Raw genomic sequence first — 24238 nt, forward strand, 5'->3', positions numbered from 1 at the left:
CCTGGGTCCAGTAGATCCCCTCAAGGAGGGCGTGGCAACCCACTTCAATATTCTTTACCTGAAGAATCCCATGGACAGAGGAGCCTGTCGGGCTATACAGTCCATGGGGTCACAAAGAGTCGGACATGATTCAATCGACTTAGCACGCACGCACCTTCTTGTTGCCGAGCACAGGGCCGGCTTCCGTCGCTGCGGGCTCCTGGACTCTAGAGCACAGGCTCAGTAGTTGTGGCCCATGGGCTAAATTACTCTGCAACATGTGGGATCTTCCCAGATCAGGGATTGAACCTGTTTCTCCTTCACTGGCAGGTGAATCCTTTACTCCTGAGCCACCAGGGAAGCCCTCTTTTTCTAATTCTGTTTTTTAATTTGGCTGTGCCAGATCTTAGTTGCAGCATGTGGGATCTAGTTTCCTGATTAAGGATCAAACTCAGGCCCCCTGCACTGGAAGCGCAGAGTCTTAATCACTGGACCACCAGGAAGTTCCACTTTATTTTTCTCTGTAGCATGATCACTACTTGACATTCTATTAGTCCTCACTGAATATTTGCTTACTATTATTCTAGAATATTGGCTTTGCTAGAGCAGGGATCCTTGTTCTATTCCCAACTGAGTGCCCCATGGGGGCCTGGCACACAATACTTGCTCCATAAACACTGACTTAGTGGATATGACTTGGTGGATACAAACAGCCAGGGGTTTGGAGACACATAATCTGAGACCCTTGTGTGCTGTATCTATCCCTCAAGAGCTTCTCCATGCTGGGCACTGGTGGTGGGGTGGGGAACTCATGGTCAAGAACACAGAGGTGGTGAGCTTGGATCTCTGAAGTCATGGTCCAGTAGGGGAGATGAATGTGAACGAAACAACCCTGGACCAGTACAGAAGTGAAACATTTAATTAAAACTTTTAATTATTTTTGGCCACACCACGTGGCTTGTGGGATCTTTGTTCCCCAACCAGGGATTGAACCTGCACCGCCTGTAGTGGAAGCACAGAGTCCTAACCACTGGACTGCCAGGGAAGTCCTGAGGTGAAGCTTCTGAACCTCTTAGAATCTCCACAGGTTCTAAGAGGGAGATGCGTTCTAAGAAGCTGAACTAGAGCCTAATGTGGGGTGGGAGGGGTGTCCATTTTAGGCTGGATGCTCAAGGAAGGCTTCTCTGAAGATGTGGTGTCCGAGCAGAGCACCCTCCCCCCTCACCCCACAAAGGATAAGGTAGCAGCTACAGGAGAGGTGCGGGAGGTTATGCTGAGCCCAGGGAAGGCAGGATGGGGTGAGTCAGGGATCTGAGGGCTGAGCCATCTGGCCCTAGGCCTTCTCCACAGGCTCAGTCAGGAGAGACAAAGGGGGTCTCAGGGGCTTATCTTCCCTCTGAGGCCAAGCGGGCCTCACTCACACCCCCACAGCAGGGACCATCCTGCCCATCCTTGACACTCTCCGCCCTCCACCCCTCCCTCTGCCCCTCCTTCCGAGCAGTGGTGTCCTGTATATCCTAGTGACAGGGGCAGAGCTCCATGTCTCTCCCATGTGGCTTTTGGCTTCAGGCTGGGGACACCCTTTGGTGAGGTCAGAGAACATGAAAGGGGGAAGGGGAACACAGGTGTGCGGAAGGAGCGGGGAAGGGGACACTCTGCAGGCCGCGGTGGGGCTGCAAGATGAAGGGCCCATTGTGTCTATGTGCCGTCGATGTGTCTTTCGTGTGTGTCTGTACTGCGCGTGTGTGTCCTGTGTCTATCAACATATGTGCCTCATGTGTGTCGTTCTGTCCTGTGTGTGGTCTGTGTCTGATGAGCGACAGCACGTGTGTGTCTGCTGATGTATCTCCTCTGTGTTTTCATGTACCTGCCAGCCTGTGTGTCTGTCTTGGGTCTTTAAAAAAAAATTTTTTTTTTTTAAGTTTTGGTTGCACTGCATAGCATGCAGGATCTTAGTTCCCTGGCCAGGGACTGAACCCTTGTCTCCTGCATGGGGAGCATGGCGTTTTAACCACTGGACTGCCAGGGAAGTCCTGGTGTCTGTCTTTCTGAATGTGCTGCCTCTGCATGTGCTGGCAGTTGCCCTCTATGGGATGTTGTAACAAAGGTGACTAATTGTCTTGTGGGGCAGAAGGCTGGTAGCTGTTTAGATGACTGTGTGTGTGCCTCGGAAAACCCGGTGAAAAAACCCCTCCCCACATTCCTGGGCCAGGGGAGAGGCAGGTGAGGGCGCGCAAGGTGGGATCCCAAAGTTACAGTGCCCCTTCTGAACAGATCTATTCTTTATTGTCACTTCTATTAACAATATGAGTGTCATTGCTGACAGCACTTCCTGAGCGGGGTGCTCAGCCAAGCCTGATTGAAGCAGGAGCCAAAGAGGGGGCTAGTGACCCCCTCAACCAGGAGCTCTGGGGCCTTGAGGCCTGGGTCTTCCATCTGAGGTCTCTGGATGGGGAGGGTGTGGAGAGGAGGTAGGCTGGACCCCTCAAGACTCAGGCTCTTCCCCCTAGGAGGAATTCAGCCCATTTTCCCCCTGGAGAAACTGAGGCAGGACAGGCTTGGCTGGGTGAGGAAGGGCTTACCCTTCCTGAGCTGAGGCTGGGTGGGGGCCCAGGGACACCCCACATCTGCCACATAGCTTCTTGGGCTGCACATTTTTCCTGGGCACCAACCAGCAGCTAGAGCACCGGGTGCCATATTTCTTGTACCTGGGATGGGGGTGCAAGAAACCGACATTCAGCAGGCAGGGGGAGCCCAGAAACCGCCACGAGGGAGGCACGTTCCCAGAGGTGGGTGTTTTCCCAATACCCCATGCTGGCTAAGCATGGACTCAAGTGAGGACCCCACCCCCAACCCCTCTCCATTTTGAGGACCTGATGCCACAAGCGTTGCAGAGAGGGGTACCATCCTCAGCATCTCTCCATAAAGGGGTCCTCTCGGTCCTACAGGAAGCACAGCGGCGGGGTGCTGAAAGGGCAGAGGTCAAAGGGTGGGGTCAGAGGCCAGAAGCCTGAGCTCAGGAGACCTGTGTGGGATGGGCCTTTTGTGTATATGTGGGTGGGAGGGGGCTCTCTATGAAGGCTCCCCCCCCCAACTCCCAGCCAGCCCCAGATCTAAGACAGAGGGAAAGCCAGGAAGGGAGACAGATGGCAAAGCTCAGCAGAGGAGGAAGCCGGGGGTGAGGGTGACTCAGCTTGAGTGGATGGGGGATGCTGCGACTCCTCCTGGATGGGTCTAAATAGGGAAGCAGGATGGGGAGAAAGATAAGGAAGAAAAGAAAATGCTGCCCCCTGCACCTTTCCCCAGTATTTATAGCTCTTAAGTCTCCAGGACTCACCCAGGGCCTCGCTGCCTCCCGGGTTGGCCTCTGGGCCTCTGGCAGGGCCTGGAGTGGGAGGCCCTGGAGAGCGGCTGCTGCAGGCCAGGCTGGGGAGTAAACAGGGCATTAGCACAGAGGGTCTGGATCCTGCCCCAGACAGCCCCCAAATTAAGATTTTTAAATGATATTTATTTATTTAGTTTTACAACGCGGCTTGTGGGATCTTAGTTCCCTAACCAGGATAGAACCCACGCCTTCAGCAATGAAAGCGAGTCTTAGCCACAGGACTGCCAGGGAATTCCCCCAAATGAAGATTTACTATCAAGGCATCTAGCACTGCTCCCCCCTCCCCTGACCAAGGGGGCATCTGATGCCTGAAAGGCCTGGCCTTGCCCTTCATGAGTAATCATAATCATTTGAGGAGACAGTAAGCCTATGACCAGCTTTGCCAGGTTGAAAACTCAATTCTCCCATGTCCTTGCTGTGTGACAAGGGATTTCATCCTCTGTGCCTCAGTTTCTGCATCTGTAAAGTGGGCTTCACAAGGCCTCAGTGAGTCCATACACACCAAGTGCTGTTACCTCTATGGCTGGTGTCACGTCTGACAAATGGTAGCTATTATCATTGCAGGAAAAACTAACAGAAGCAGCAGCCCCCAGGTATGGTGAAGCCATTTCACTAGGAGAAGACTCTGGCTCAGGCCTGGATTTGACTGGCTCATAGCAGAAAGGACAGGAATAGGCATCAGCCTGAGGTCTCACTCAGAGATGAGGCTGTTTGGACTTCCCTGGCAGGCCAGTGGTTAAAACTCTGCACACCCAATGCAGGGGGGTGAGTGTTGCACCCCTGCTCAGGGAACAAAGATCCCACAGGCAAAAAAAAGTTTTTTAAAAATATAAAGAAATAAAAAAAGGAGAAAGGCAGTTACAGAGATGAGGCCATTTGTAATGCAGGGCTGGGGTGGCAGTCCATAAGCAAATGCCTGGGAGCACCTCCCTACCCCCCAGCTCTATTATTGTTTAGTTGCTGAGTCGTCTCTCCGACTCTTCTTGACCCCATGGACTATATAGCCTGCCAGGCTCCACTATCCATGGAATTTCCCAGGCAAAAGAATACTGGAGCAGGTTGCTATTTCCTTCTCCAGAGGATCTTCCGCACCCAGGGATCAAACCCGCATCTCCTACATTGGCAGGTGGATTCTTTACCACTGAGCCACTAGGGAAGGCCCACTGATATTGTTATTACTTGCAGAAAGGGTGCCCTTGCCCAGGCCAGCTCCTACCTGTAACTGGGTATAATCTGTAGGCTGGAATCCGGCTTTATCTGAAACTTCAGGGTCACCCCCTCAAAAAGAGGGTCCACTTTTTCGGCACCCCGCTGGGGGTTTGACTGCTTCCGGGGCCTTCTCTGTGGTTGGGCTGGAGAAGTAGGGGGAGCCCGTGGGGACCCCAGGTTGGGGCTCTGCTGGCTGACTAGGGTCAGCATGTTCTTGTCATCCTTGGCCTGAGGTAGAGGTCCCAGGGTCTCCAGGGCCTTCGGCTCCCAGTAGGGCCCCAGAGCCTGGGTGTCCCAGGGGGCCTGGGCCAGCTCTTCTGCTGTCTCTTGGAGGAAGCGCAGGGCGGTGACCGAGTCTTGGCGTGCAGGCCAGAAGGACCTGGGGACAATGGCCGGTGTGGTCAACCCCCTTCCGTGGGCGGCAACTACGAGGGTCCCAAAGACACGGAGCAAGAACTGCACAGTCTCTGACCCCCATATGACCCCCCCAATATCCCTGGGGATCAGGATCTCGTCCTTGCGAGTACCAGTAACTAACATTTTGACCCCTGAGTAACCCTAGGAACCAGAGATCATGACCCATTGACCACTGGGCCAGGTGGGGGGAAGGGCTGCTCGTGTACGCACCTGCCACTGGGTCTGAGGCATCCTGGGGTCCTTGGTGCCTGCCGGATCGGGGGTTCCGGGGGCGGCTCGGGGTTCAGGCAGGGCGGCGCTAGCAGCTCTCGCAGCATGGCGAAGTCCGGGGCTGGCTCGGCCTCCATTGCTTCCTAGCCCAGCCCCCCTTCCCAAATCTCGCCTGGCCCCGCCCACGCCGGGCCCACTTGATGAGCCCCACCTGCGTGGGGGGGCCCGCTTCTGGCCGAGGGTGCAAGGGGCTCCACCTGGGGGGGGCGGGGGGCGGAGCCAGTAGGATTGGGCGCCTCTAGCGGGTGATGTTGGGCACGGGCTTCCAAGGCTCCACCCTCAGGCCCGCCTGGGTCCCTCTCTCCCTTCCGACTCTGCTCAGACTATGTGATTACCCCTTGTGACCGAGGGCGGCCTGGGGCCCTCCAAATCCCTCCGCGACGGCGGGGCGGGGCCTTGCCATGCTGATCCTCTGGCTCGCGGAACCTCGCCTACAGACCTCTCTGCCTCAGTTTCCCGCTGGCCCATCACCGCCGTGGTAGGGGAAAGCTGGGGAGGTCTGGCAGATGCAGCTGTAGACCCCAGAGCCTGCACCCCACCCCCACCAACCCCAAGGACGCTCAAGATGCCAGATATCTGTTAAACAGTTTTATTATCGCTCCAATTAGATTCCACCCCTATCCACACCCCCATTCTCATGAGCTTGGTTGAGGCAGCCCCATTAGGGGCCGGGCCCCACCAGAGCTGGGACATGGGATCTCTCTGAAGCCAGGGTTTTGACTTTCTGGGTGCTTCCGCCATCTCTCTCCGATCTGTCCGCGCTCTGGACTGGGCTGGCATCTTGGCTATGTTCTTCTAGTCCTGGCCCTGGGGCCGTCAGTGTCTGGGACCGTCCAGTTGCCCATGTCAGTGGGGCTTGGGGACGTGGCCATCCACATAGAAGTTCCTGGTGATCTTGGGCAGGGTGAATTCGGCCCCTTCCAGCTCAGGCGTCAGCACGATCTGGCAGCCCAGCCGGGAGTTCTCTTGGAGGAGAGGGGCCATATCCAGCATGTCGTCCTCCCTGGAGTAAAGGGCGGCAGCAGTTGTTAATGGATCCAGGGGTAGGGGCCAGAAGGGAAGCTCTCCCGCCAGCAGCTGGAGGGGAGAGAAAACCCAGGGCTGCCCTCTGCTATGGCCTGGGTGGATCCCGGAATGCCAAGGCTCAGCAACCAAGCCTTGCAGCTCAGGGCTGGGAGGGGCCACCCTGCTCACCTCTCATCAGGAGGCGGCAGAAGGTCCAGGTGGTCCTCACTCACATACACGTGGCAGGTGGAGCACGCCAAGGACGCTTCGCAGGCCCCTGGGGGCGGCAAGTGAGGGACCGTTGGTGAGGGACCGTGCTTGGGCAAGCACCATTCAGAGAAGGGCTTAAAAAAAAATCCCTTTGTTTCTTATTTTTTGGGGGGTGGGGTGGGGAGCCACACCCTCAGGCTTGTGGGATCTTAGTTCCTGATCAGCGATCAAACCCAGGTCTATGGCAATGAAAACAACTGGACCACGAAGGAATCCGGTGAATCTGTTTCACCATGTGACTCTCATTTCTCCCTCCCAGGCCTGCAGGCCCACTCTGTGCATCCTCCACCCTGTCACTGACTTGGCTGACTGTTGCTGATCTGCACACAGGTTTTGCAAACGGACTTCAGGGTTTCCCCCAAACTCTCCAGAAGGCTGATGACCAGGCTGGGCACCTGGCACCATTAATGAGCATGGACTGGACTTCAGTGTAGCTGAGAGGAGACAGGCCAGACAGGTTCCCTGTAGCCTGTGAACGCTTGCTGTGACCCTGCCACTTTGCTGGGCTGCCCTGATGCTCCGAGGGACCAACTCACTCGGCATCTAGTGCTGCAGCAGGAGAAGGGGTCAGGAAATAAAGGGGTGAATGGTACAGAGTCGAGGGTTTCCTGCTTGCCCCGGACACGTTCCCAGGCTTCTGACTGAGCGCTGGGCTTCCAGATAATGTCCTCTTCCAAACGGTTTTCATAGCTAGAATAAAATCCAAACTCGTCACCTCAGCCCTTGAGATTCTCCCACCTCACTGCACTCAGCCCCTTCAGCCACCCCAGCCCCCTCGCTCAATTCCTCCATGCCAAGCTCAGCCCCTAGCACAGGACCTCTGCCCTTGGCATACTTGTGATCTGGAATGCTCTTCTCTCCAGTCTTTCCATAGCTAGGCCTTTTTGTCTTGGGGCACTACTCAGTTGTCCTCCAAGTTCCCATCTCCTATTTCTTGTCCTTCCCCCAACTCTTGTTATCCCTTTAAAAATTTCTGGACAGCATTTATCACAATCTGAAGTTACCACCATCATTTCTCGGTTTCCCTGTGCTGTGTCAACATGCCTCTTCTCTCTGCATTCAGCACTGAGCCTGGGAGGTTGTAGATGCCTCGAGAGATACTTGTTCTAAGTAAACAGGACAGAATTCTTTCTCTTCCAGACAGGTCGGACCATGAGGGTGGAGCTACAAGACAGCTTTCTGATCCAGCAGACCCTCCCCTGTGGGCTGCAGTGACTAAGTCGCCCACCTTCCCTGTCTGGAGAAGAAACAGTCTGGGCCTTGAAACTCAAGTCATCCCCAGGTGTCTTTCTCAGCCCTCTCTCCCAGCTCATTAACATCCTCACCACATGAGACAGAGATAACCTAGTACAATCATTCCAACTACTCGCTGCACACCAACCACGTGCCAGGTATTACACACCGTACACATGAAATCTGCTTAATCCTCACAGCAACCCGGTGAGATAGGAACTAAATTATCCTACTTTATAGACGAGGAGGCTGAAAGATGATAAGTAACTTGCTCAGGGTCACACAGTTGGCAACAGAAAAATCTGAACACAGGCCACGTGCCTTGAAAACCCATGTTCTAATCTTTGTCATGAACTGCCAGCCAATGGATTCCAGAACAGAACTTAAGGTAGGTCTGCCAGGACTGCCCCCAATTCTCCCCCCTCCCCCAACCGCTAATGATGAAATCAGCTCCTTATTATATACACTGGGGCTTCTCAGGTGGTGCAGTGGTAAAGAATCCGATTCCAGAACAGAACTTAAGGTAGGTCTGCCAGACTGCCCCCAATTCTCCCCCCTCCCCCAGCCACTGTCTAATGATGAAATCAGCTCCTTATTATATACACCGGGGCTTCTCAGGTGGTGCAGTGGTAAAGAATCCGCCTGCCAATGCAGGAGACGCAAGAGACGTGGGTTTGATCCCTGGGTCAGGAAAATCCTCTGGAGTAGGAAATGGCAACCCACTCCAGTATTCTTGCCTGCAAAGTTCCATGGATAGAGGAGTCCATGGGGTTGCAAAGAGTCCCAACACAACTGAGCATGTACTCATGCCATGTATACATACATACACCCAACACTATACACTTTTTAAAAGACCACTCTCCCAGTTGCTCATGATATAATTACATGTTTATGCATGGGATTATAGTCCCTATTAGGTTGAAACTGGTGTGAAATGACAAGGGCCTTATCTGCTTTTTTACATTGCTACCTGGCACACAGTATGTGTTCAATATTCACAGAAGAGTAGCACAGATTAGTGGCTAAGATAGGCTGGGTTTGAATCTAGTTTTGCCACTTACTTGACCTTGGACCAGGTCTGCTCAACCTGGGGCTCAGTTTCCTCACCTATAAAACAGGATAACATTCTCTCCTATTGCATAATGTTGTCATGAAATAGATTCAATCAGTCAAAATGTGGTAAGGGGCTTAAAGTAACGTCTGCTATTATTATCTTTCCTTTAACAAATACTGATTTAATACCTGTTACATCTAAATACCATGACAGGCAACAGATAAGTGTGAACAAGGCAAACACGGTTTCTGATCTCATTTTGGGGAGAAACGACAAAGAAGGAAACAAAACAATGAGAAGTGCTATGCAGACAATACAGCACACTGATATGAATAGAGTTATTGGGGCATGGGGACTGCAGTTGGGCTGAGAGGGATAAGACTGTCAGGAAGATGACATTTACATCAAGACCTGAAGGATGAGGAGCCAGAAGGTCTGGTGGGAAAGCACTTTCGATGGAACACCAAATGCGAAGGCCCTGAGGCAGGCATGAACTTGGCTATTTGAGGAACAGCAAGCAAGTCAGTGTGGCTAGAAGAGAGGGAGGAAAAAGGAAGAAAATACAAGCTCCTGGCGGGCAGGAGTTTTAGGACCCTCTACTAAATGCTCAATAAATAACTGCTGAATGAATAAAGATTAATAGAGCAGGGGATGAGATCCTGTTGAGGAGTCTGAAGTTAACCATGTTGGGTGGGAAGCCGTGCAAGATTAGGTAGTGGAGAATCCTATCTGACTTGTGTTTTTTTAAAACGAATGAATAAAGATATCTCCAATTCCCTATGCCCGGCTCCCACCTTCCAGATCCAACCCATGGCGCTGGGCCAGGTGGAGAACATTGTCCCCGACTCTGCCGCTCACCGGAATCCGTTGGCCTGACCGGTCTACGAACACCACGTTCACCCTGGGGGCAGATGAGAGTGCAGATGCCTCAACTGGATGATGGGAGCAGGGGCCAGGTGGAATATAGGGTTAGGAACTCATGTTTGGGGTTTGACGGGACATGGAAATAGGGTGATGCAGAAGAGGGGACACAGGGATGAGGCTGTACGGCAACGTGGGGACCGGAGGAACCCCGTGCTATTATTAACGGGGGACTTGGCTCCCACACTCACACGTCCCCGGGCCGCTCGGGGCCGCCGGCTTCTTCCTCCCCCGCCGGGCGCGAGCCTGGAAAACACGGTTGGGTGAGCTGCCGTGCTGGGCACAGCTGGAGTACGATGGGTTAACGACGCCCGCCCGAGGCTCCCCAGGTACCTGTCGCCCGGAATTTCCTGGCTATCGCTGGCGCCGCCGCCTCCCCGGACCCCCAAAAGCCTCCAGGACGGCTCCACCAGGCACCCCTGGCAGCCCGCAGCAGGAACCCAGCATTCACACCTCCCCAGGCCACGGAGGCGGCCATGACAGGCATCACGTGACCAGGGACTAAGCATGCGCCTTGGTGCGTTTAGAAGCCACGGCCCTGTAATTACCCGAATAGAAGCGCCTTTTTTTTTTGTTTTTGGCGTCGCTGCGCGGCATGGAGGCGCGTCCAGGGGAGGCTGCCAAACTGGGAGCGCAGTGCGCAGGCTCGGATGAGCCAAGACCTGCAGGGCTATCCCCGACATCCCACCCAGGCACATTGTCCCAAGAACCAGCCGGGTCTGCTTTCTTTAAAACCATTTACTTACAAACTTTAATTCAGCAAAGGTTTGTGTGAGAATGGGGAGGAGACAGCCCCCCGGAGTGGATGTGGACGCCGAGTCAGGGGAGGGGAGCTGGTGGCCCAGCTGGCCAGGGTCACAGCCCAGGGTCACCTCAGGCTAACAGGTCCTGCTGGTGGGAAGGGGCAGAGTTTATCTGCACCTTGTCTTATTTTCCAGCACTGGGCCACAGGGAGGCCAGCTCTGGGTGATCTGGCTTGGGGATGACAAGGCAGGGCTCATCTTCAACATGGGGGAGAGGACAGAGGCTCAGTGAGATGCACAATGCCCAACAGACAGTAGGACAGCAGGGGAACTGGGTTAAGCTGGCAGAGAAAGCCCACCCCGCACCTAGGCCTGGGCAGAGAGGGCTGGTGGGACTGGTTTGCCAAGACCAAAACTTTGGCCTTCTACTGTCCCCACGATCGGGGACCTTGGGTAGAGGGGCCCGATCCCCAGGCCAGAGCCATTTGGTCCTGAGTCAAGCTTCCGGAGCTCAGCATCTGAGAGGCTCTGGCCGGCGGGGTCTGGGGCCTGGCTTTTAAGGCATCAGAAGGCGAGGGGACTATGGTAGGAAGCAGGGGACCCGGAGCTGGGGTACAGGCCAGAGAGGGCAGGCCAGGGCAGGAGACAGCCATGCCTGCAACAAGTGTGGGAGAGAGAAAAAAGGGCTGAGCCATTTCAAACTGGAAAGTGTGGAATGGAGGCCCAGACATGCTGGGCCTTGAAGGAATCAGAGCTGGGGGGGCAGGGAGGGAACGTCCTGGATTGTTTAAAAATAATAAAAATTAGAAAAGGAAACCAAAGTCAATTGTCAAAGTTAGAAAAGGGGGGACAGTCTCTGATCCTCACGGGAGGTCAGGGAAACCTCCAAGGCACTCGAAAGGCCAAGATACAGGAGCGACGAGGCAGGAGGGGACTCCCAGAGAGACGGACACAGGCGGACACGGTGGCGGGGGGAGGGGAGAGACAGCAGGCTGGTGCCCCTCCCTCTTAAGGCTGCAGGGTTTCCACGCTGGGAGCAGGCCAGAGGTGCAGAGTGCTCCCAGATGCCCCCCGCACTCCTTGGGCTCCTGCTGGTTGGTCAGCAAAGTCTTTCAGAGATTTTTCTATTACCCAAAGGAAAAGAAAACTAACAACAAAACACCAGAAAACCCCAAAGCGATTTGGTGCAGGCCTTTGAGCATCTCCAGCACTGGCCCTTTAGAAAATCCTCTTGCGCTTCAGGTAGGAATCTGCGTAGTGGCCACCAAGGCCCTGGGAGTGCTGGCCCACATAGCTGCCTTCTGGGCTGGGCTCGGGTGAGGGCAGCAGGTGGGCGAAGCTGCGTTTCTGTCCACCCAGTGGGGTCTGGAGACAGAGGGGAAGGGCTGGTGGGTCAGGGGCCACCCAGGGGCCACCACTCCCCAGCCCTGATGGTCCCCACCCCCTGCCCATACCTTCAGCAAGTGGCTGTGGCCATTGGGCCCAGGGCCGAGGCCCAGGAGCCCTTCTCCGGAGCCCAGTGGGGAGGAGCCAACCACCTGGGAGAAATGGGAGATGTGGGATGGGAGAGGAAGCAGCCCCTGGAGCAGAGGCGAGAGTTTCATGTTCAAATCCTGCCGCTGCCAGTTACGAGCTCTGAGACTGGGGGCTGATTATGTCATCCTTCTGGGCCTCAGTTTCTTCATCCGTGGGTTGGGGCTACATCACCCACACCCTGGGCTGCTGGGGGAGGAAGTAAGAGGCCCAGAAGCCTGGGCAGTACTACATGCAAGACATAAGGCTTGAGGAGGACGGCCTGTTTTAGCTCAACCCTGAGCAAAACTGACCCCTGCCACCCACCCGGCCGTGACACTGAAGGCCCCCGGGGCTGCGTGTGTCCTGGTTGCCCTCAGGGCCTCGTCCTTGGCGGGGGCGGCGCCTCACCTTGTTAAGGTGGCTCTGCCTGAGGCCAGCCTGCAGGCCGCTGGTGAAGCAGGACGTGGGTGAGCCCGCATAGAGGTGGGAGAGGGGCCCACCGCCACCTCCGACACCCCGTTCGCCAAAGCCACTGGGTGGGGGGGACATCTGCAGAAAGGGGGCCGCCTGAGTCAGACAGGTCACTGCTGTGCCACCCCCTTTGGGAGGTCCCCCAAAGAAGTCTGCGCTCTGGCCCCTAGGAGAGTGTGTGACAATGCCAGCAGAGGGGCCAGCCCGCCCTTCCTCCGCCGGGGAACCCCGGGACCACTAGCACATGCATGAGCACAGGCTGGCCAGCTGCAGGATGAGGTCCAAGTGCAGCAGGGAAGTCACTGCAGCCGGGGCTGCATCCCCAGCCCACTGACTGCCAGATACATGAAGGAAGCCACTACGAACTCCCAAGACCCAGCTGAACTGCTTGGTGACTACAAAGAACTGCCCCCCCAACCCCCACACCCCACAGGACAGTGAGAATAATAAAATATTTCCTGTTCTAAGTCACAAAGTGCTGGGACTGCTTCTTATGCAGCATGAGCTAACTGATACACCCAGGAGGTGGGATGGACAGGGAGGCTCTTACTCTGTGTCGGCTGGGTCCGTGAGGCCCAAGGGTTGGCTCCCGTGGGTGGGAGAAGAGCCGCCGAGGTCCCACATCCTGAATGAGAGTGGGAGAAGCACGTTGAATGTGGGGGGCCAGGGGCTGTCTATAACCAGCCTCACCCAAATTCAGCTCCACAGCACAGCTGTCACTAGGGAAGTCTGGTGCCTGGGGCAAACTCGGCAAGCAGGGTGGGGCAGTGGCACAGAAGCGGTGCCTGGTCCCAGGGGGTGGCTGCACCTGGACCCCAGAGGGCTGTGAAGGTATGAGGCAGGAGCTTGGGGTCTTTAAGGCAAGCAGGGCACCCAGGTGCGAACTCCTGTGGTTTCAGTAATTTGTCACTGGCATTTATCTCGATTATTTTTTAAAAAATCCAGTGTGGGCCAAACACAACACATGTGGCCAGTCTGCAACATCTGGCCTAGAAGTCAGAACCATAGAAGGAGCAGTTCTCCAGGGACCGAGATGGGGCCTGCAGAGGGGAGCAGTGAGAAGGACAGACAGAGAGGAGGCTGAGGAGAAGCAGACATGTGGCCACAGGCCTCTTGGGAGAGAAAGACTGACAGGAAGCAGGGTTTGATGATGCGCAGAGACAGACAGACAAGAGACTTGAGCGCAGGGACCACGTCTGGCATGCTCCCTCCTGTCTCCCGTGCACTCAGCCCAGCCCAGCACAGTCAGTATTAGAAAGATGTCGGACTGAAGAATGACATGCTCTCGGGACACAGGGCCTTTGGAAGGGCTGCCCCCAGGGTGGCCACGTATACTTACTGAGGGGTATTCGAAGCCATAGCTGTCAGGCAGCCCTGGTTCGGGGGGTAGGCGGGCACTGGAGAGGGGGCTGAGCAGGCGGGACTTGAGCTGGAAGGCTTTGCTGCTGCCGCCACCTCCACCACCGCCTCCGGGGGCTGGGGGGTGAGGCAGGGGGCCCTCAGCTGGGCGGCGGCTTCTCCCAGCGCCTCCCCAGCCCCGGGCCTCCTTACCCGCCAGGTTGCTGGCTGGGAGCAGGCTGTGTAGGTTCAGGTAGGGATTCAGGGGGATCCGGAAGTCCTTGGGGGGCTCCCCGAGCAGAGAGACCTGTGGTGGGAGGGCTAGATTCATGAGGGCCTCTGGCACGGGGGAGCTTGCAGGGCGGGAGGCTGGGGTGATGGCTGGGCACCAAGTGGGGCCTTACCCCAGGGGGCGTTGGCAGAGGCCCACTGTCTTTCTGGAGGCCTCTGAGGCCCGCACCTCGGAGCCCCACGGGGGCGGGGGGTGGAGTAAGCTGGGGTGCTGGAGGACCCAGGCCCATGGGTTCCCGGTCACCTCCAGAGGGGCCGAGCAGTGGCGGCAGCAGGGGTGGTGGCTTCCCTCGCCGGGGTGGCAGCTCAGGGGGCAGGCCCCCTCCTACAGAAAGAAGAAGGGTGTCAGCAGCCCAACCACACAGGACCCCTTCTTCTGGGGCCTGGGAGCCTCTGCTTGAACCAGGGCCACTAAGTTTCGGACACTGAGCAGCATTCTCGAAGTCCATCAACTCCCAGGACGTCCGTGACTCCCCAAGGAGGCGGGCACCATGTGCTCAACTGACAGGTCGGGACTCAGACAGGTTAGGTCACTTGCCCAGAGCTGCACAGCTGGGAATGTACCACACCCAGGGAGGAGAGGGAAGGGGAAGTGGGATGAAGCCCAGAGAGATGGGGAGGAGGGAGTTGGCATTACCTGCAGACAGCTCCCCGAGGAGGGGGTTGGCTGGCTGGGCCCCAGGCTGGAGAGTGCCCAGAGGAGAGTCTCCCAAGATCCCAGGTTTCTAGGGACAGAGGATAATGAGCTGGAGATGAGACGGGGGGCCACAGGCCCAGCCCACAGCCAATCACAGGCAGACACAGGGCATCTCCCAATGTCTGTGACACCCTGGCCATTACCCACCCGCCAACAGTGACCAGGGGCCTCCTGCATGCCAGGGCCTGCCCGGGTGCTGGGGAGACCCCGGGAACATGGGATGGGCCATGCTCAGCGGGTCAAAGCCTGTCACCCAGTCAGTTACTGTCAGCAATTCACACAGTGATGTCCACCGGTTCACACCTAGTCCCCTTGCTGATTATCACAGACGCACAGCGTCTAACACACACAACCACCCTGATTGGAGATGCAGTGTGTGACAGCCACACGTAGATTCAGTCACTCTTATTCACACAACAGCCCACGCCCACAGCCTCACCTGTCAGTTACCCTCAGACACACCCGAGCCACTGACTCGGCCCCAGTGAATCAAACTGGACAGGGTGGCGCGTGTTTCTGTGTATGTGTGCGCTGTCGCTTCAGTCCTGTCCGACTCTGTGACATTAAGGACTGTAGCCCGCCAGGCTCCTCTGTCCATGTGATTCTCCAGGCAAGAATACTGGAGTAGGTTGCTGTGCCCTCCTCCAGGGGCTCTTCCCTACCTTAAGTCTCGTGCATCGGCAGGCGGGTTCTTTACCACTAGCGCCGCCTGTGTGTGGTATGTCAGTTTTTCCGTGTGCGTGTTGAGGGGGTGGGGACGAGAGGCCCCTCTATTCCCCTGTGGGGCCTTGGCTTTCACTAAGTCACTTCCTGAGCACCTGCGAACCAGGCCCCCAGGGACACAGTCCGAGGGCCCACAGCTGATAGATGGTAAGCTACCCGTTGGCAGAAGCAGCAGTGCTGGAAATGGAATCACGAGGGGCTGCGGGATGTGTTTGAGGGAGCCTGTGGCCCATAGGCCTGAGGTTACCTTCTGACTCTGGGTCTGGAGGGCAAGCTGCAGCAGCGCCGTGGACAGGGCAGGCCCGTTGAGCAGCGGCACGGCCGGGGGCGCGCCTAGGAGGCCTAGCGGGAGACCCAGAAAATGAAGCGGTCCAAGGGTGGAACCCCCCACCCCCACCCCCCGAGGAAGCACAGCACCAGGCCCATTGAGAACATGAGGACAACTGACATACCCCAAGAAACAGCCTGGGTGATGAGTTCCCTCCTCACCCCCCAGGGATGGACAGTCCCTCCTCCATGACCCTGCCCCCTTGCAAAGGACTCAGGGCACCAGCTCCCTTGGGGAGCGTCATCCCAGACCCTCTTTGTGGGCTCATGTCACTTGGAGCTCAGACAGCAAGAGTCCAGGGAAGTGCCCAGTTCTGAGTGCTGGGCCTCCCTCGCCTTACCCTGCTTGCCACCCGCGCCACTGTGGAGCAGGGGGTTGAGCAGCAGCTGGAGGGAAGCAGAGGGCCCCAGGTTGTTGAGCAGCTGCAGGATGTTGGGCTCTGGCAGGAGCCCTTTGCCCCGATTGAGGGCCTGCAGAGAGGATCAGAGGGGCAGTTCAGAGCCTTGCCTGACTCCTTGGCTTCCCCATGCCCCTCCTCTGGGGCACCCGCCCCCCGCAGCACACACTCACCGTGGCCTGGGCAGCAATGAGAGCAGCCAGCATGCTGCGGCCAGGGGGCCCGGGGGCGCAGAAGGAGACGCGCAGATGGCTGCCTCCCAGGGCCAGGCCGTCTGCCCGCTGCTGGGCCTCCTCTGCCATCTCTGCCGTCTCGTACTCCAACACAGCGAAGCCCTTCAGCTGCCCGTCCTGGCCATATGCCAGCTGTGGAGGGGAGAGACAGTCGTGAGCACCAGGGTGGCAGTGACCACCATCAACTGAAGTGACAGCCATGACCAGATGAGGATTCTGATGACAGTAACCCCCAGAGACAGAATGGACTCTGGGCCCTGTGCCCAGTTCCTGTGTTAACTCATCGAACCTTCTCAACAGCCCTGGGAGGCTGTATCCTGCCCATTATTCAGAGGGGACAACTGAGGCTCAGAGAGGTCAGCATGCTCAAGGTCACACTGCTGGTGGGAAGGCAGAGCCAGGCTTCCCACTGGTCAGAGCCACCAGGCCTTGTGCCAGTGCCTCTTGGGGACGTTGCCTGGGTTTCCAGAGTACACACTGCAGGGCCTGGAGAGGACGGGCTGGTGGGAGAAGCAGGTAGCTCTGGAGTTCAGCCGGACCGCACACCTCAGGCCGAGGATGCTACAGGTGCAGCTGGGAAGGGCACACAGTCTGATGATGAGGCAGATGGTCACTGAGCTCGGGTTTAAGGCTGGTAGTGCTGGGCAGGAGGGTGGGGTCACACAGCCAGTGTGTGGCAGAAATAGAGATGTGATCACGAGTGAGCCAGAGGCCCCTTCACCTGCCTTAACAGCAGTCATTTGGTACTTCAGGCCCTCAGCCCTCAATCCTGGGGGAGGATGTGTTCCAGGCCTTTTTTTTTTCAATTTTATTAGCTACACTGCACAGCATATGGGATCTTAGTCCTAACCAGGGATCAAACCCACACCCCTTGCACTGGAGGCACAGCATCTTAACCATTGGACCACCAAAGAAGTCCCTGTGTTCCAGGATTGAGGATGTTTTGGAGATGAGAAGAGGGAGCCAAACATACCCTATGTTATGTATCAGTCACCCCCAGGGGGTTCTGGGGCACCCTGGAAATCAAGCTTGAGAATAGCTGGGCAGCAAGATGCAAAGAGGAAGGCCACAGATGACCCCATGTCAGTTTGACTCAGACAACAAGACTCTTTGGTTTTCAGGGTGTTGTGGCTGCTAGACACTTGTCCAGGGCTGTCCCAGGGTGGGCAGATCCTGGCAGAGCGTCTGGCTGGGCCCCACACGCCCATGGGCCAGGGGCCACAGGTGCTGTTTCACTGCACCCCGGATACAGGTGGTCTCGGCACACACACTTTGCAGGTGAAGTAACTCCCTGCAATTCGGGAGGCTCCAGTTCAATCCCTGAATTGGGAAGATCCCCTGGAGATGATTATCCCCCAGTACCCTTGCCTGGAGAATTCCATGGACAGAGGAACCTAGCGGGCTACAGTCCATGGGGTCGCAGAGAGTCAGACGTGACCGAGCAACTAATGCCACTACATAGCACTCATAGTTTTTAAACAACTTTGCGACAAAATGAACCAATTAAGATATGTAGGCACGTGGGGAGGGAGGTGGGAGGGGGTTCAGGATGGGGAACACGTGTGTACCCGTGGGAGATTCATGTTGATGTATGGCAAAATGAATACAATATTGTAATTAGCCTCCAATTAAGATAAATAAATTTATATTAAAAAAAATATGTAGGGACTTCCCTGGCAGTCAGGGCTCTGAACTTCCACTATAGGGGGCAAGGGTTTGATCCCTGGTCAGCAGTGAACTAGGATCTCAATAGTTCTGTGCAGCCAAAAATTTTTTTTAAAGAATAAATACAAATGACATGTATATTTGTTGTTGTTTAGTTGCTAAATTGTGTCTGACTCTTTTGCGACCCTATGGATTATAGCCCGTCAGGCTCCTCTGTCCATGGGATCTCCCGGACAAGAATACTAGAGTGAGTTGCCATTTCCTTCTCCAGGGGATCTTCTCCACCCAGGGATGGAACTTGCATCTCTTGCTTGGCATGCAGATTCTTTACCACTGAGCCACCTGGGAAGCCATATATATATATCCATATATACATATATATACACATACATAAATTGACCTGTTGATAAATGGCAGAGTGAACCAGACTAGGCTGCTATGGGCTTTCCTTCATGCTCTCCTCTTGATCATGTAGGAAATAAAATGCCCCCTGACATGGGCAGCAAATTCCCTTATGGGAGGTGGGGGTGCCCAGTTAAGAGCGTGGGCCCCTGGTCAGCTGCCTGATCTTGACTCCCAGTCCATCTCTTTCTGGCCAGTTTGGGGAGGTCACTGCAAGTGCCCATCCATGCCCCCTGGTTTCCTCATCTGTAAGATGAGACCATCAGCTGGATCCACTGGGTAGGGTGGCTGTGGGTGGGGGCCTAGTGCCCACTGGCCCAGGCAGGGAAAGTCTGGCCTTCAGCCCACTTGTAGTGAACACTTCACCTTTGCTGCTGGCCAGGCCCTGCACCAAGGCCTGGATGGGCTGCTTCTCACAATCACATCCATCTCATCCGATGAATATAGAAAGGGGTCAAAGGGCAATTGAAACCGTGTGGCTCCTAAATAGGGGGATGGAGGCTCAGGCTTTGACCTGGTTAACTCCCAAGCCCAGGCTCTGTTCAACAAGGATGCCCTGTGTGACTGGGCTCCTTGGAGGCGGTCACCTCCCGGCCAGGGATTCAGCAGATATATAAGCGGGGGAATGAGTGAGCAACCATTCACAATAACCCAGTCATAAAGCAGGACCAGATCCGTTCTGAGATGGGGACAGCCACACCCAGAGAGAGAACCTGTAATTGGTCATGGTCTTGCTGCCTTCAATCTCCAGTCAGTGGCTGCTGACTGTAAGTATATGTCACCTGTGTCCTGAGTCCCATCCAGGGCCTGGCACACAGTAGGCGTGCTGCAAAAGGAGCAGCAAGAAGTGGGGTTCCTACTAACACCAGTTCCCTGGCACCAACATCCACGGCAGCAGACCTGGGCTCTGACCCATATCCCAGCCTCCTCCAGGGTGGCCTGGGCTTCCTGGGCTGCCTCTGTCCACCCTGGCTGTCTGTCCTGGGATGTGTCCAGTGTGTGCTGAAGGAATGTCCACTCTGGGGACCTGGGAGCTCTCTGAGAGCTGGGCCTGGCCTATTCTCGCCCCACTGCACCTGTCACAGGGCTAGGCACCCTTACAGAAGGGCCTGACAAGTGAGACCAGAATGAACTAGGGATTGTTTTCCTAAACCACCACATGAGGGCTGAATCTCTACTTACAAGGGTAGGAAGGAAACCAAGACTCAGAGAGTGAGTGACCTGTCTGGGGCCACAGGGCAGGGCTGGGATCTGGCCATGTGTGACTTGCGGTGGGCTCTTCCAGTGGCCTCCTTGATGCTGGCCCTGGGGTCTGGAGGCATGAGCACAGGGGTGGATGTGAACGCAGGGTGAGCGGGTCTCAAAGCATTTTTTTTTTTTTTTTTTTTAACAAAAGTAGCCTTGTTTGCATTTTTCAGGGGGAGGTTAAGCAAGTCGCCAGAGGGTGCGCAGGGATCTGAACCCCAGCCATCTGGCTCCTAGCTGGGCTGTCACCCACTGTACCACATGGCCTTTCTAACAAGAACACCATTCAAAGTGGCCTCACTGAAAGGGAACCCAGAAGACTGGAGAGAGCAGGTGACTCACATGGCCCCTCCGAGGTGCTCTGGGCTTCACATCTGCTCCCCCAGGTCCCTGCACCGGGCACCGGGCTTACCTGGCAGAAGGTGGGGGTGTGGACGGCTGACAGCGCCCGGCGCAGGGCATCCACATCACTGAAGCCAGGCGGCAGGCGGTCAACACAGAGGCAGCGGGAGTGGAGCAGGGCAGGTGTCAGCTGCCCGGCATCTGTCCAGTGCACGTAGAGGGTGCGTGGGCCCAGAGGCTTGCCCAGCAGGTCTGACTTGGCACGGGCGGCCGAGTCTTTCTTCATGTACTCGGCGAAGCCGTAGCCCTTGGAGTGACCAGTGCGCTCACTGTAGACCAGGAAGCAGCGCTCCAGGCTACCGAAGGGCCGCACCAGCTCCTCGAATTGCTGCTGTGTGAGGCTGGGGGGCAGGTTGGCCACGCAGAGCAGGGCGTCCGTGGGCTGCAGCTGCACCGAGAGCTCCCGCTCCCGCAGGCGGCTCTGGTGGAAGGCGCTGATGGCGGCCTCCGCCTGCTCCCCATTCAGCAGCGTCACAAAGGCTGCGGCAGGTGGGAGCATGGGGTCAGTGGGGCCCCCCGAGGGCCTGCGCCTCTACCCCATGTCCGCCCACACCCACCTCCCTCTAAACCACACGTGACCTCAGGAATACTGAACCACCAGGACATCATGGGCACCAGCGGATTGGAAGAGTCACCAGCAGTAGGCAACAATAGCCAGTGTCGCCTGGCTCCTCCAGGCTTGCTCCTTACAACCCATAGTGATGCTCACCCACTGGGGGCCTGGCCCCATCCTAAGAACTACTGTGTTGGCCAAAAAGTTTGTTTGGGTTTTTCCATAAGATATGCCATGTGGGATAGTAGTGGTTACCCATGTGGTCCCTGGAGCCTGGGTTTCAACGCCAGCCCCTGAGTGGCTCTGAAGTCTGTTTCCTCCTTTGTCAAATGGGAATAACTTCCTCCTCACAACCACTATCTTTCTAGCAAGGAAATGGGCACAGGGCAGTGCCCTGCTCAAGTGGAGAAGCCTGGACTTGAACCCCGGCAGGCTGCCTCCCAGGCACCCAGTTTTTCAGATGTTTTAATGCTTTTGGCTTCATAGCCAACTCTAACAGGCCATGTCCAATTTGCGGGTGAGAAAACCAAAGCTCGGGAGGGTAAGTCACTTGCCTGTGGCCAAACAGTGAGGACAGACCAGGACAAGAACCCAGGACTCTTAGCCTCCGAGGTCCAAGATCTTACCCACAACCCTAGTCCACCAGGTAGGCCTCGAGGGGTCACCTATGCTCAGCTCCTCCTCGCCCATGTTACAGACTGCAGGCAACGGCCCTGGCAGGTTTAACACCTGGCACGATGCCTGGTGGATACAGACATCCTCCATGCAGGGGGCCAAGACCAGTCCCTGTTCCCATAGAAATGACGACCGCGTGGAGGCAGGCGAGTGGGTCAGCAGCGACAGCCTAGGGTGGTCAGTGCTATGATGAGGTACGGGGTGTGCTTGGGCACTCGGAGGAGCCGCCCTGAATGGAAGAGACGTTAAAAACAGAGGGAACAGCCTGGAACCTTACACACCTGAAGAGATGGTAAGGCTGAGGTACCTCTTTGCAAGGTAATATCAGGAGGAGCTCAGACAGGTTGTGAGGAGACAGAAGCATGATCAGTGTTAGGACCAGGTTTGATCAGATTTGTAATCAGATCAGAGCTGGCTGCCTAGGGGAAGGCAGGCAGGTGAGTGAAATCGTGGAAGCAGAGAGGCCAGAGGGAGGCCGTCATTTCGGGAGGCATGTCTCCTAGACCCAGGGCAGGACAGACTATTGCTCCAATCTGTCCCTCATCTTGGGTGTCCATCGTGGGGCATCCTTGCTGTTTCTCTTCCAGGCCACCCAGAAGATACCTGGGTACTGGGGACCCCATCCCAAACATTCCCTCTGCTGGCCAGTCCACCAGGCCTGTCTGACCTTCTTCAAGTCCTCCAGAATAACTGGTGCCCTTCCAATCCCTTGGCTCCCATCTGGTTCACGGCCCCCCTCTCTCTGCTGAATGTTGGGCCTGAAGTTCAGGAGACACTGGGCCAGGACTCTCAAGCTTCAGGGACTGTCATCACCTGCCACTAGGCCACCCCACCCCACCCCAGGGTCCCACAAACCTGTCCCTTTGTACTTGTCCACAAAGCAGTACTTGAGCTCATAGTCGCTGAGCAGGTCGTGCACCTCCTGTGGAGACAAGCCAAAGCACAGAGAATCATGGAGAAATGAAGAGAGCAACCCAGTGGCACGTTCACGAGGACCAGCTATGAAGGCAGGTCAATCACCAGCCCCATTTTACATGTGAGAAAATGGAGTTTCAGAGCAGTTGCTTGCCCAAGGCCATTGCAGCCATACCTGGCAGGGCTGGGAGGCAGAGCTCAGCTATAGAACCCATGCTTTTAACCAACACAACACACTCTTATTAGACAGTCAGGTCGGTCTGAGTTCAAGACCCAGTTCTGCCCACAGGGAAGTTGTTTAACCCACCTGAACCTCAGTCTGCAAAACTGACTCAACAACCCTGCAAATCGGGTATTAACAAGTCCATTTTGTAGATGAGGAAACAGGCTCAGAGAGGTGAAGGAAATTGTCAAAGGTCAAGCAGCTGGTCATGGCACAGCAGTGGGAATGCCACCCCTGGGTACCTGACTGGGGACCCTGTGTACTTAATAAGCCCACATTGTGTGGCTTCACGTGCCTCCCCATTCCCTCCTACTGACAGCTTCCTGCAAGCCAGCTGCGGAGGCGAGGCTCTGGGGCCTTTTATTGCCAGACACACTGTGCACCCTGCAGGAGATAAGAAACGCTTCCGGCTGGGAGATGGTGGGCAGTAGGAGGTTGACTGACTGTAGAAACACCTGTCTCAGATCTGTCCCCAAATCACACCCCTCCCAACACTCCTAGGGTCTCACCACCCATGGGCAGAGAGAGCCAGTGGCAGGTGTGCTGGAGGGGCCAGGGGAGCAGGGATTCTCCACAGCAGGGACAAAGAACCCATTCCATTGCTGAAGGGTAGGGCAGACTAGGTTCAATCTTCCCGGGTCCAAAGAGCACTGGGAAGTCCTGCCCCATTTGGCGCCAAGAGAAGGGCACCCATGGATTACAAGGATCAGCCAAGGAGGGCTACATGGAACAATGCCCCCTCCTTCTCTGCAGGCCTGTGGCATGGGGACAGGAGATGACTCCATTTTTCCAAATTAATCCTGAGGCTTTTGAGGAAAAAAGACCCCTGGGGCTGCCTTAACTTCCGATCTACCCCTAAAAGAAATTCAAAAACGCTTGCTATAGAAAGGCACATTCTAGTCAACCATGAAGCTTATGGATATGAGATCCCACCACTCCATGCTAGAGCAGGAAGCAACTGGCGTCCCTGATTCCACTGTCCCAATCTGGCTGTCCATTCACTATCCCCCCAACATGGCCAAAGCTGCCCGCCCCTTTCCATTCCCCGCCCCCTTCAACCACTTGGCTCCTTCCAAGCCTCTGGTCGCCCCTAGCAACGTCCTCCCTCAGTCCAAAGTTGGTTTCTCCCTCCATCTCCGACCCCCTACGTCCCGCTCTTGGTCTCTCCCGATCCCGCGTGGACTCACCGCCGACGACCCCCCCCCCGGGCACGCCACCGTTGGTGTCGCCCGGTTCCCCCCGCGCACGCGCACGGTGGTATTTCCCGCCACGCTCCCACACGGCCCCCCCCCCATACCTGGTTGGTCACGTCCCCCGGGAGGCCCCGGATCAGTATCTTGCGGCGGTTACGGAACTGGCGCTCGGTGTGTTCCAGGCGTTTCCGGATCTCCTCTGGATCTAGTGGCGGCAGTTCTTCTTCAGGCACCCGGCGCTCCGCGGCATCACCAGCCTCAACCTCGGCCCCAGCCTCTGGGCTCAGCGGCGGCCGGTGAGTAACGGACACGTCGGCCGCCATCTTGGGAAACCCGGCGCCTTCTGGGACCAGCGAGCCGGGGCGGAGCGGCATAGAGCGGCAACGAGGACGCGACCGCCGATTGGCCAAGAGGAGCCCCGCCTCCCCTCGACTCCTTCAGTCCATTGGGTAAGCCTCGGCCCACCCCTCGGTGTTCAAGCCCTGT

At 56.4% G+C, this 24238-nt stretch overlaps 3 protein-coding genes across 13 annotated transcripts; all 3 read right to left on the reverse strand.

Moving 5' to 3' along the window:
* Positions 1 to 2445: 2445 nt before the first annotated feature.
* Positions 2446 to 5337, reverse strand: ZGLP1 (zinc finger GATA like protein 1). The gene is made up of 5 exons (XM_070374814.1): positions 5201 to 5337; positions 4581 to 4952; positions 3317 to 3405; positions 2853 to 2946; positions 2446 to 2687 (listed from the first exon to the last, which is right to left on the reverse strand). The coding sequence occupies exons 1-5, from the start codon at positions 5335 to 5337 to the stop codon at positions 2558 to 2560; spliced, it is 822 nt and encodes a 273-aa protein (XP_070230915.1). The 3' UTR covers positions 2446 to 2557.
* Positions 5338 to 5835: 498 nt separating this feature from the next.
* FDX2 (ferredoxin 2) lies at positions 5836 to 10441 on the reverse strand. Of its 7 annotated transcripts, none has more exons than XM_070373647.1 (7): positions 10077 to 10361; positions 9935 to 9989; positions 9681 to 9723; positions 8830 to 8875; positions 7072 to 7225; positions 6455 to 6542; positions 6210 to 6263 (listed from the first exon to the last, which is right to left on the reverse strand). In XM_070373647.1, the coding sequence occupies exons 1-6, from the start codon at positions 10228 to 10230 to the stop codon at positions 6491 to 6493; spliced, it is 504 nt and encodes a 167-aa protein (XP_070229748.1). In that variant the 5' UTR covers positions 10231 to 10361; the 3' UTR covers positions 6210 to 6263; positions 6455 to 6490. The 7 variants fall into 7 exon arrangements, with proteins under 7 accessions (XP_070229746.1, XP_070229743.1, XP_070229745.1 ...); XM_070373643.1 differs by having other exon boundaries at positions 9617 to 9723; XM_070373645.1 differs by lacking the exon at positions 7072 to 7225 and having other exon boundaries at positions 5836 to 6263.
* A 25-nt stretch (positions 10442 to 10466) lies between these two features.
* Positions 10467 to 24188, reverse strand: RAVER1 (ribonucleoprotein, PTB binding 1). Of its 5 annotated transcripts, none has more exons than XM_005902909.3 (14): positions 23857 to 24188; positions 22277 to 22343; positions 20204 to 20673; positions 16420 to 16611; positions 16190 to 16319; positions 15769 to 15863; positions 14739 to 14826; positions 14215 to 14426; positions 14024 to 14117; positions 13812 to 13948; positions 13023 to 13097; positions 12410 to 12550; positions 11941 to 12024; positions 10467 to 11851 (listed from the first exon to the last, which is right to left on the reverse strand). In XM_005902909.3, exons 1-14 carry the CDS (start codon positions 24124 to 24126, stop codon positions 11705 to 11707), a joined length of 2202 nt encoding a protein of 733 aa, XP_005902971.3. In that variant the 5' UTR covers positions 24127 to 24188; the 3' UTR covers positions 10467 to 11704. The 5 variants fall into 5 exon arrangements, with proteins under 5 accessions (XP_005902971.3, XP_070229741.1, XP_005902970.2 ...); XM_070373640.1 differs by having other exon boundaries at positions 11941 to 12066; XM_005902908.3 differs by having other exon boundaries at positions 13812 to 14117.
* Positions 24189 to 24238: the final 50 nt, after the last annotated feature.

This window comes from Bos mutus, chromosome 7 (assembly GCF_027580195.1).
Source record: "Bos mutus isolate GX-2022 chromosome 7, NWIPB_WYAK_1.1, whole genome shotgun sequence".
Taxonomy (NCBI): Eukaryota; Metazoa; Chordata; class Mammalia; order Artiodactyla; family Bovidae; genus Bos; species Bos mutus.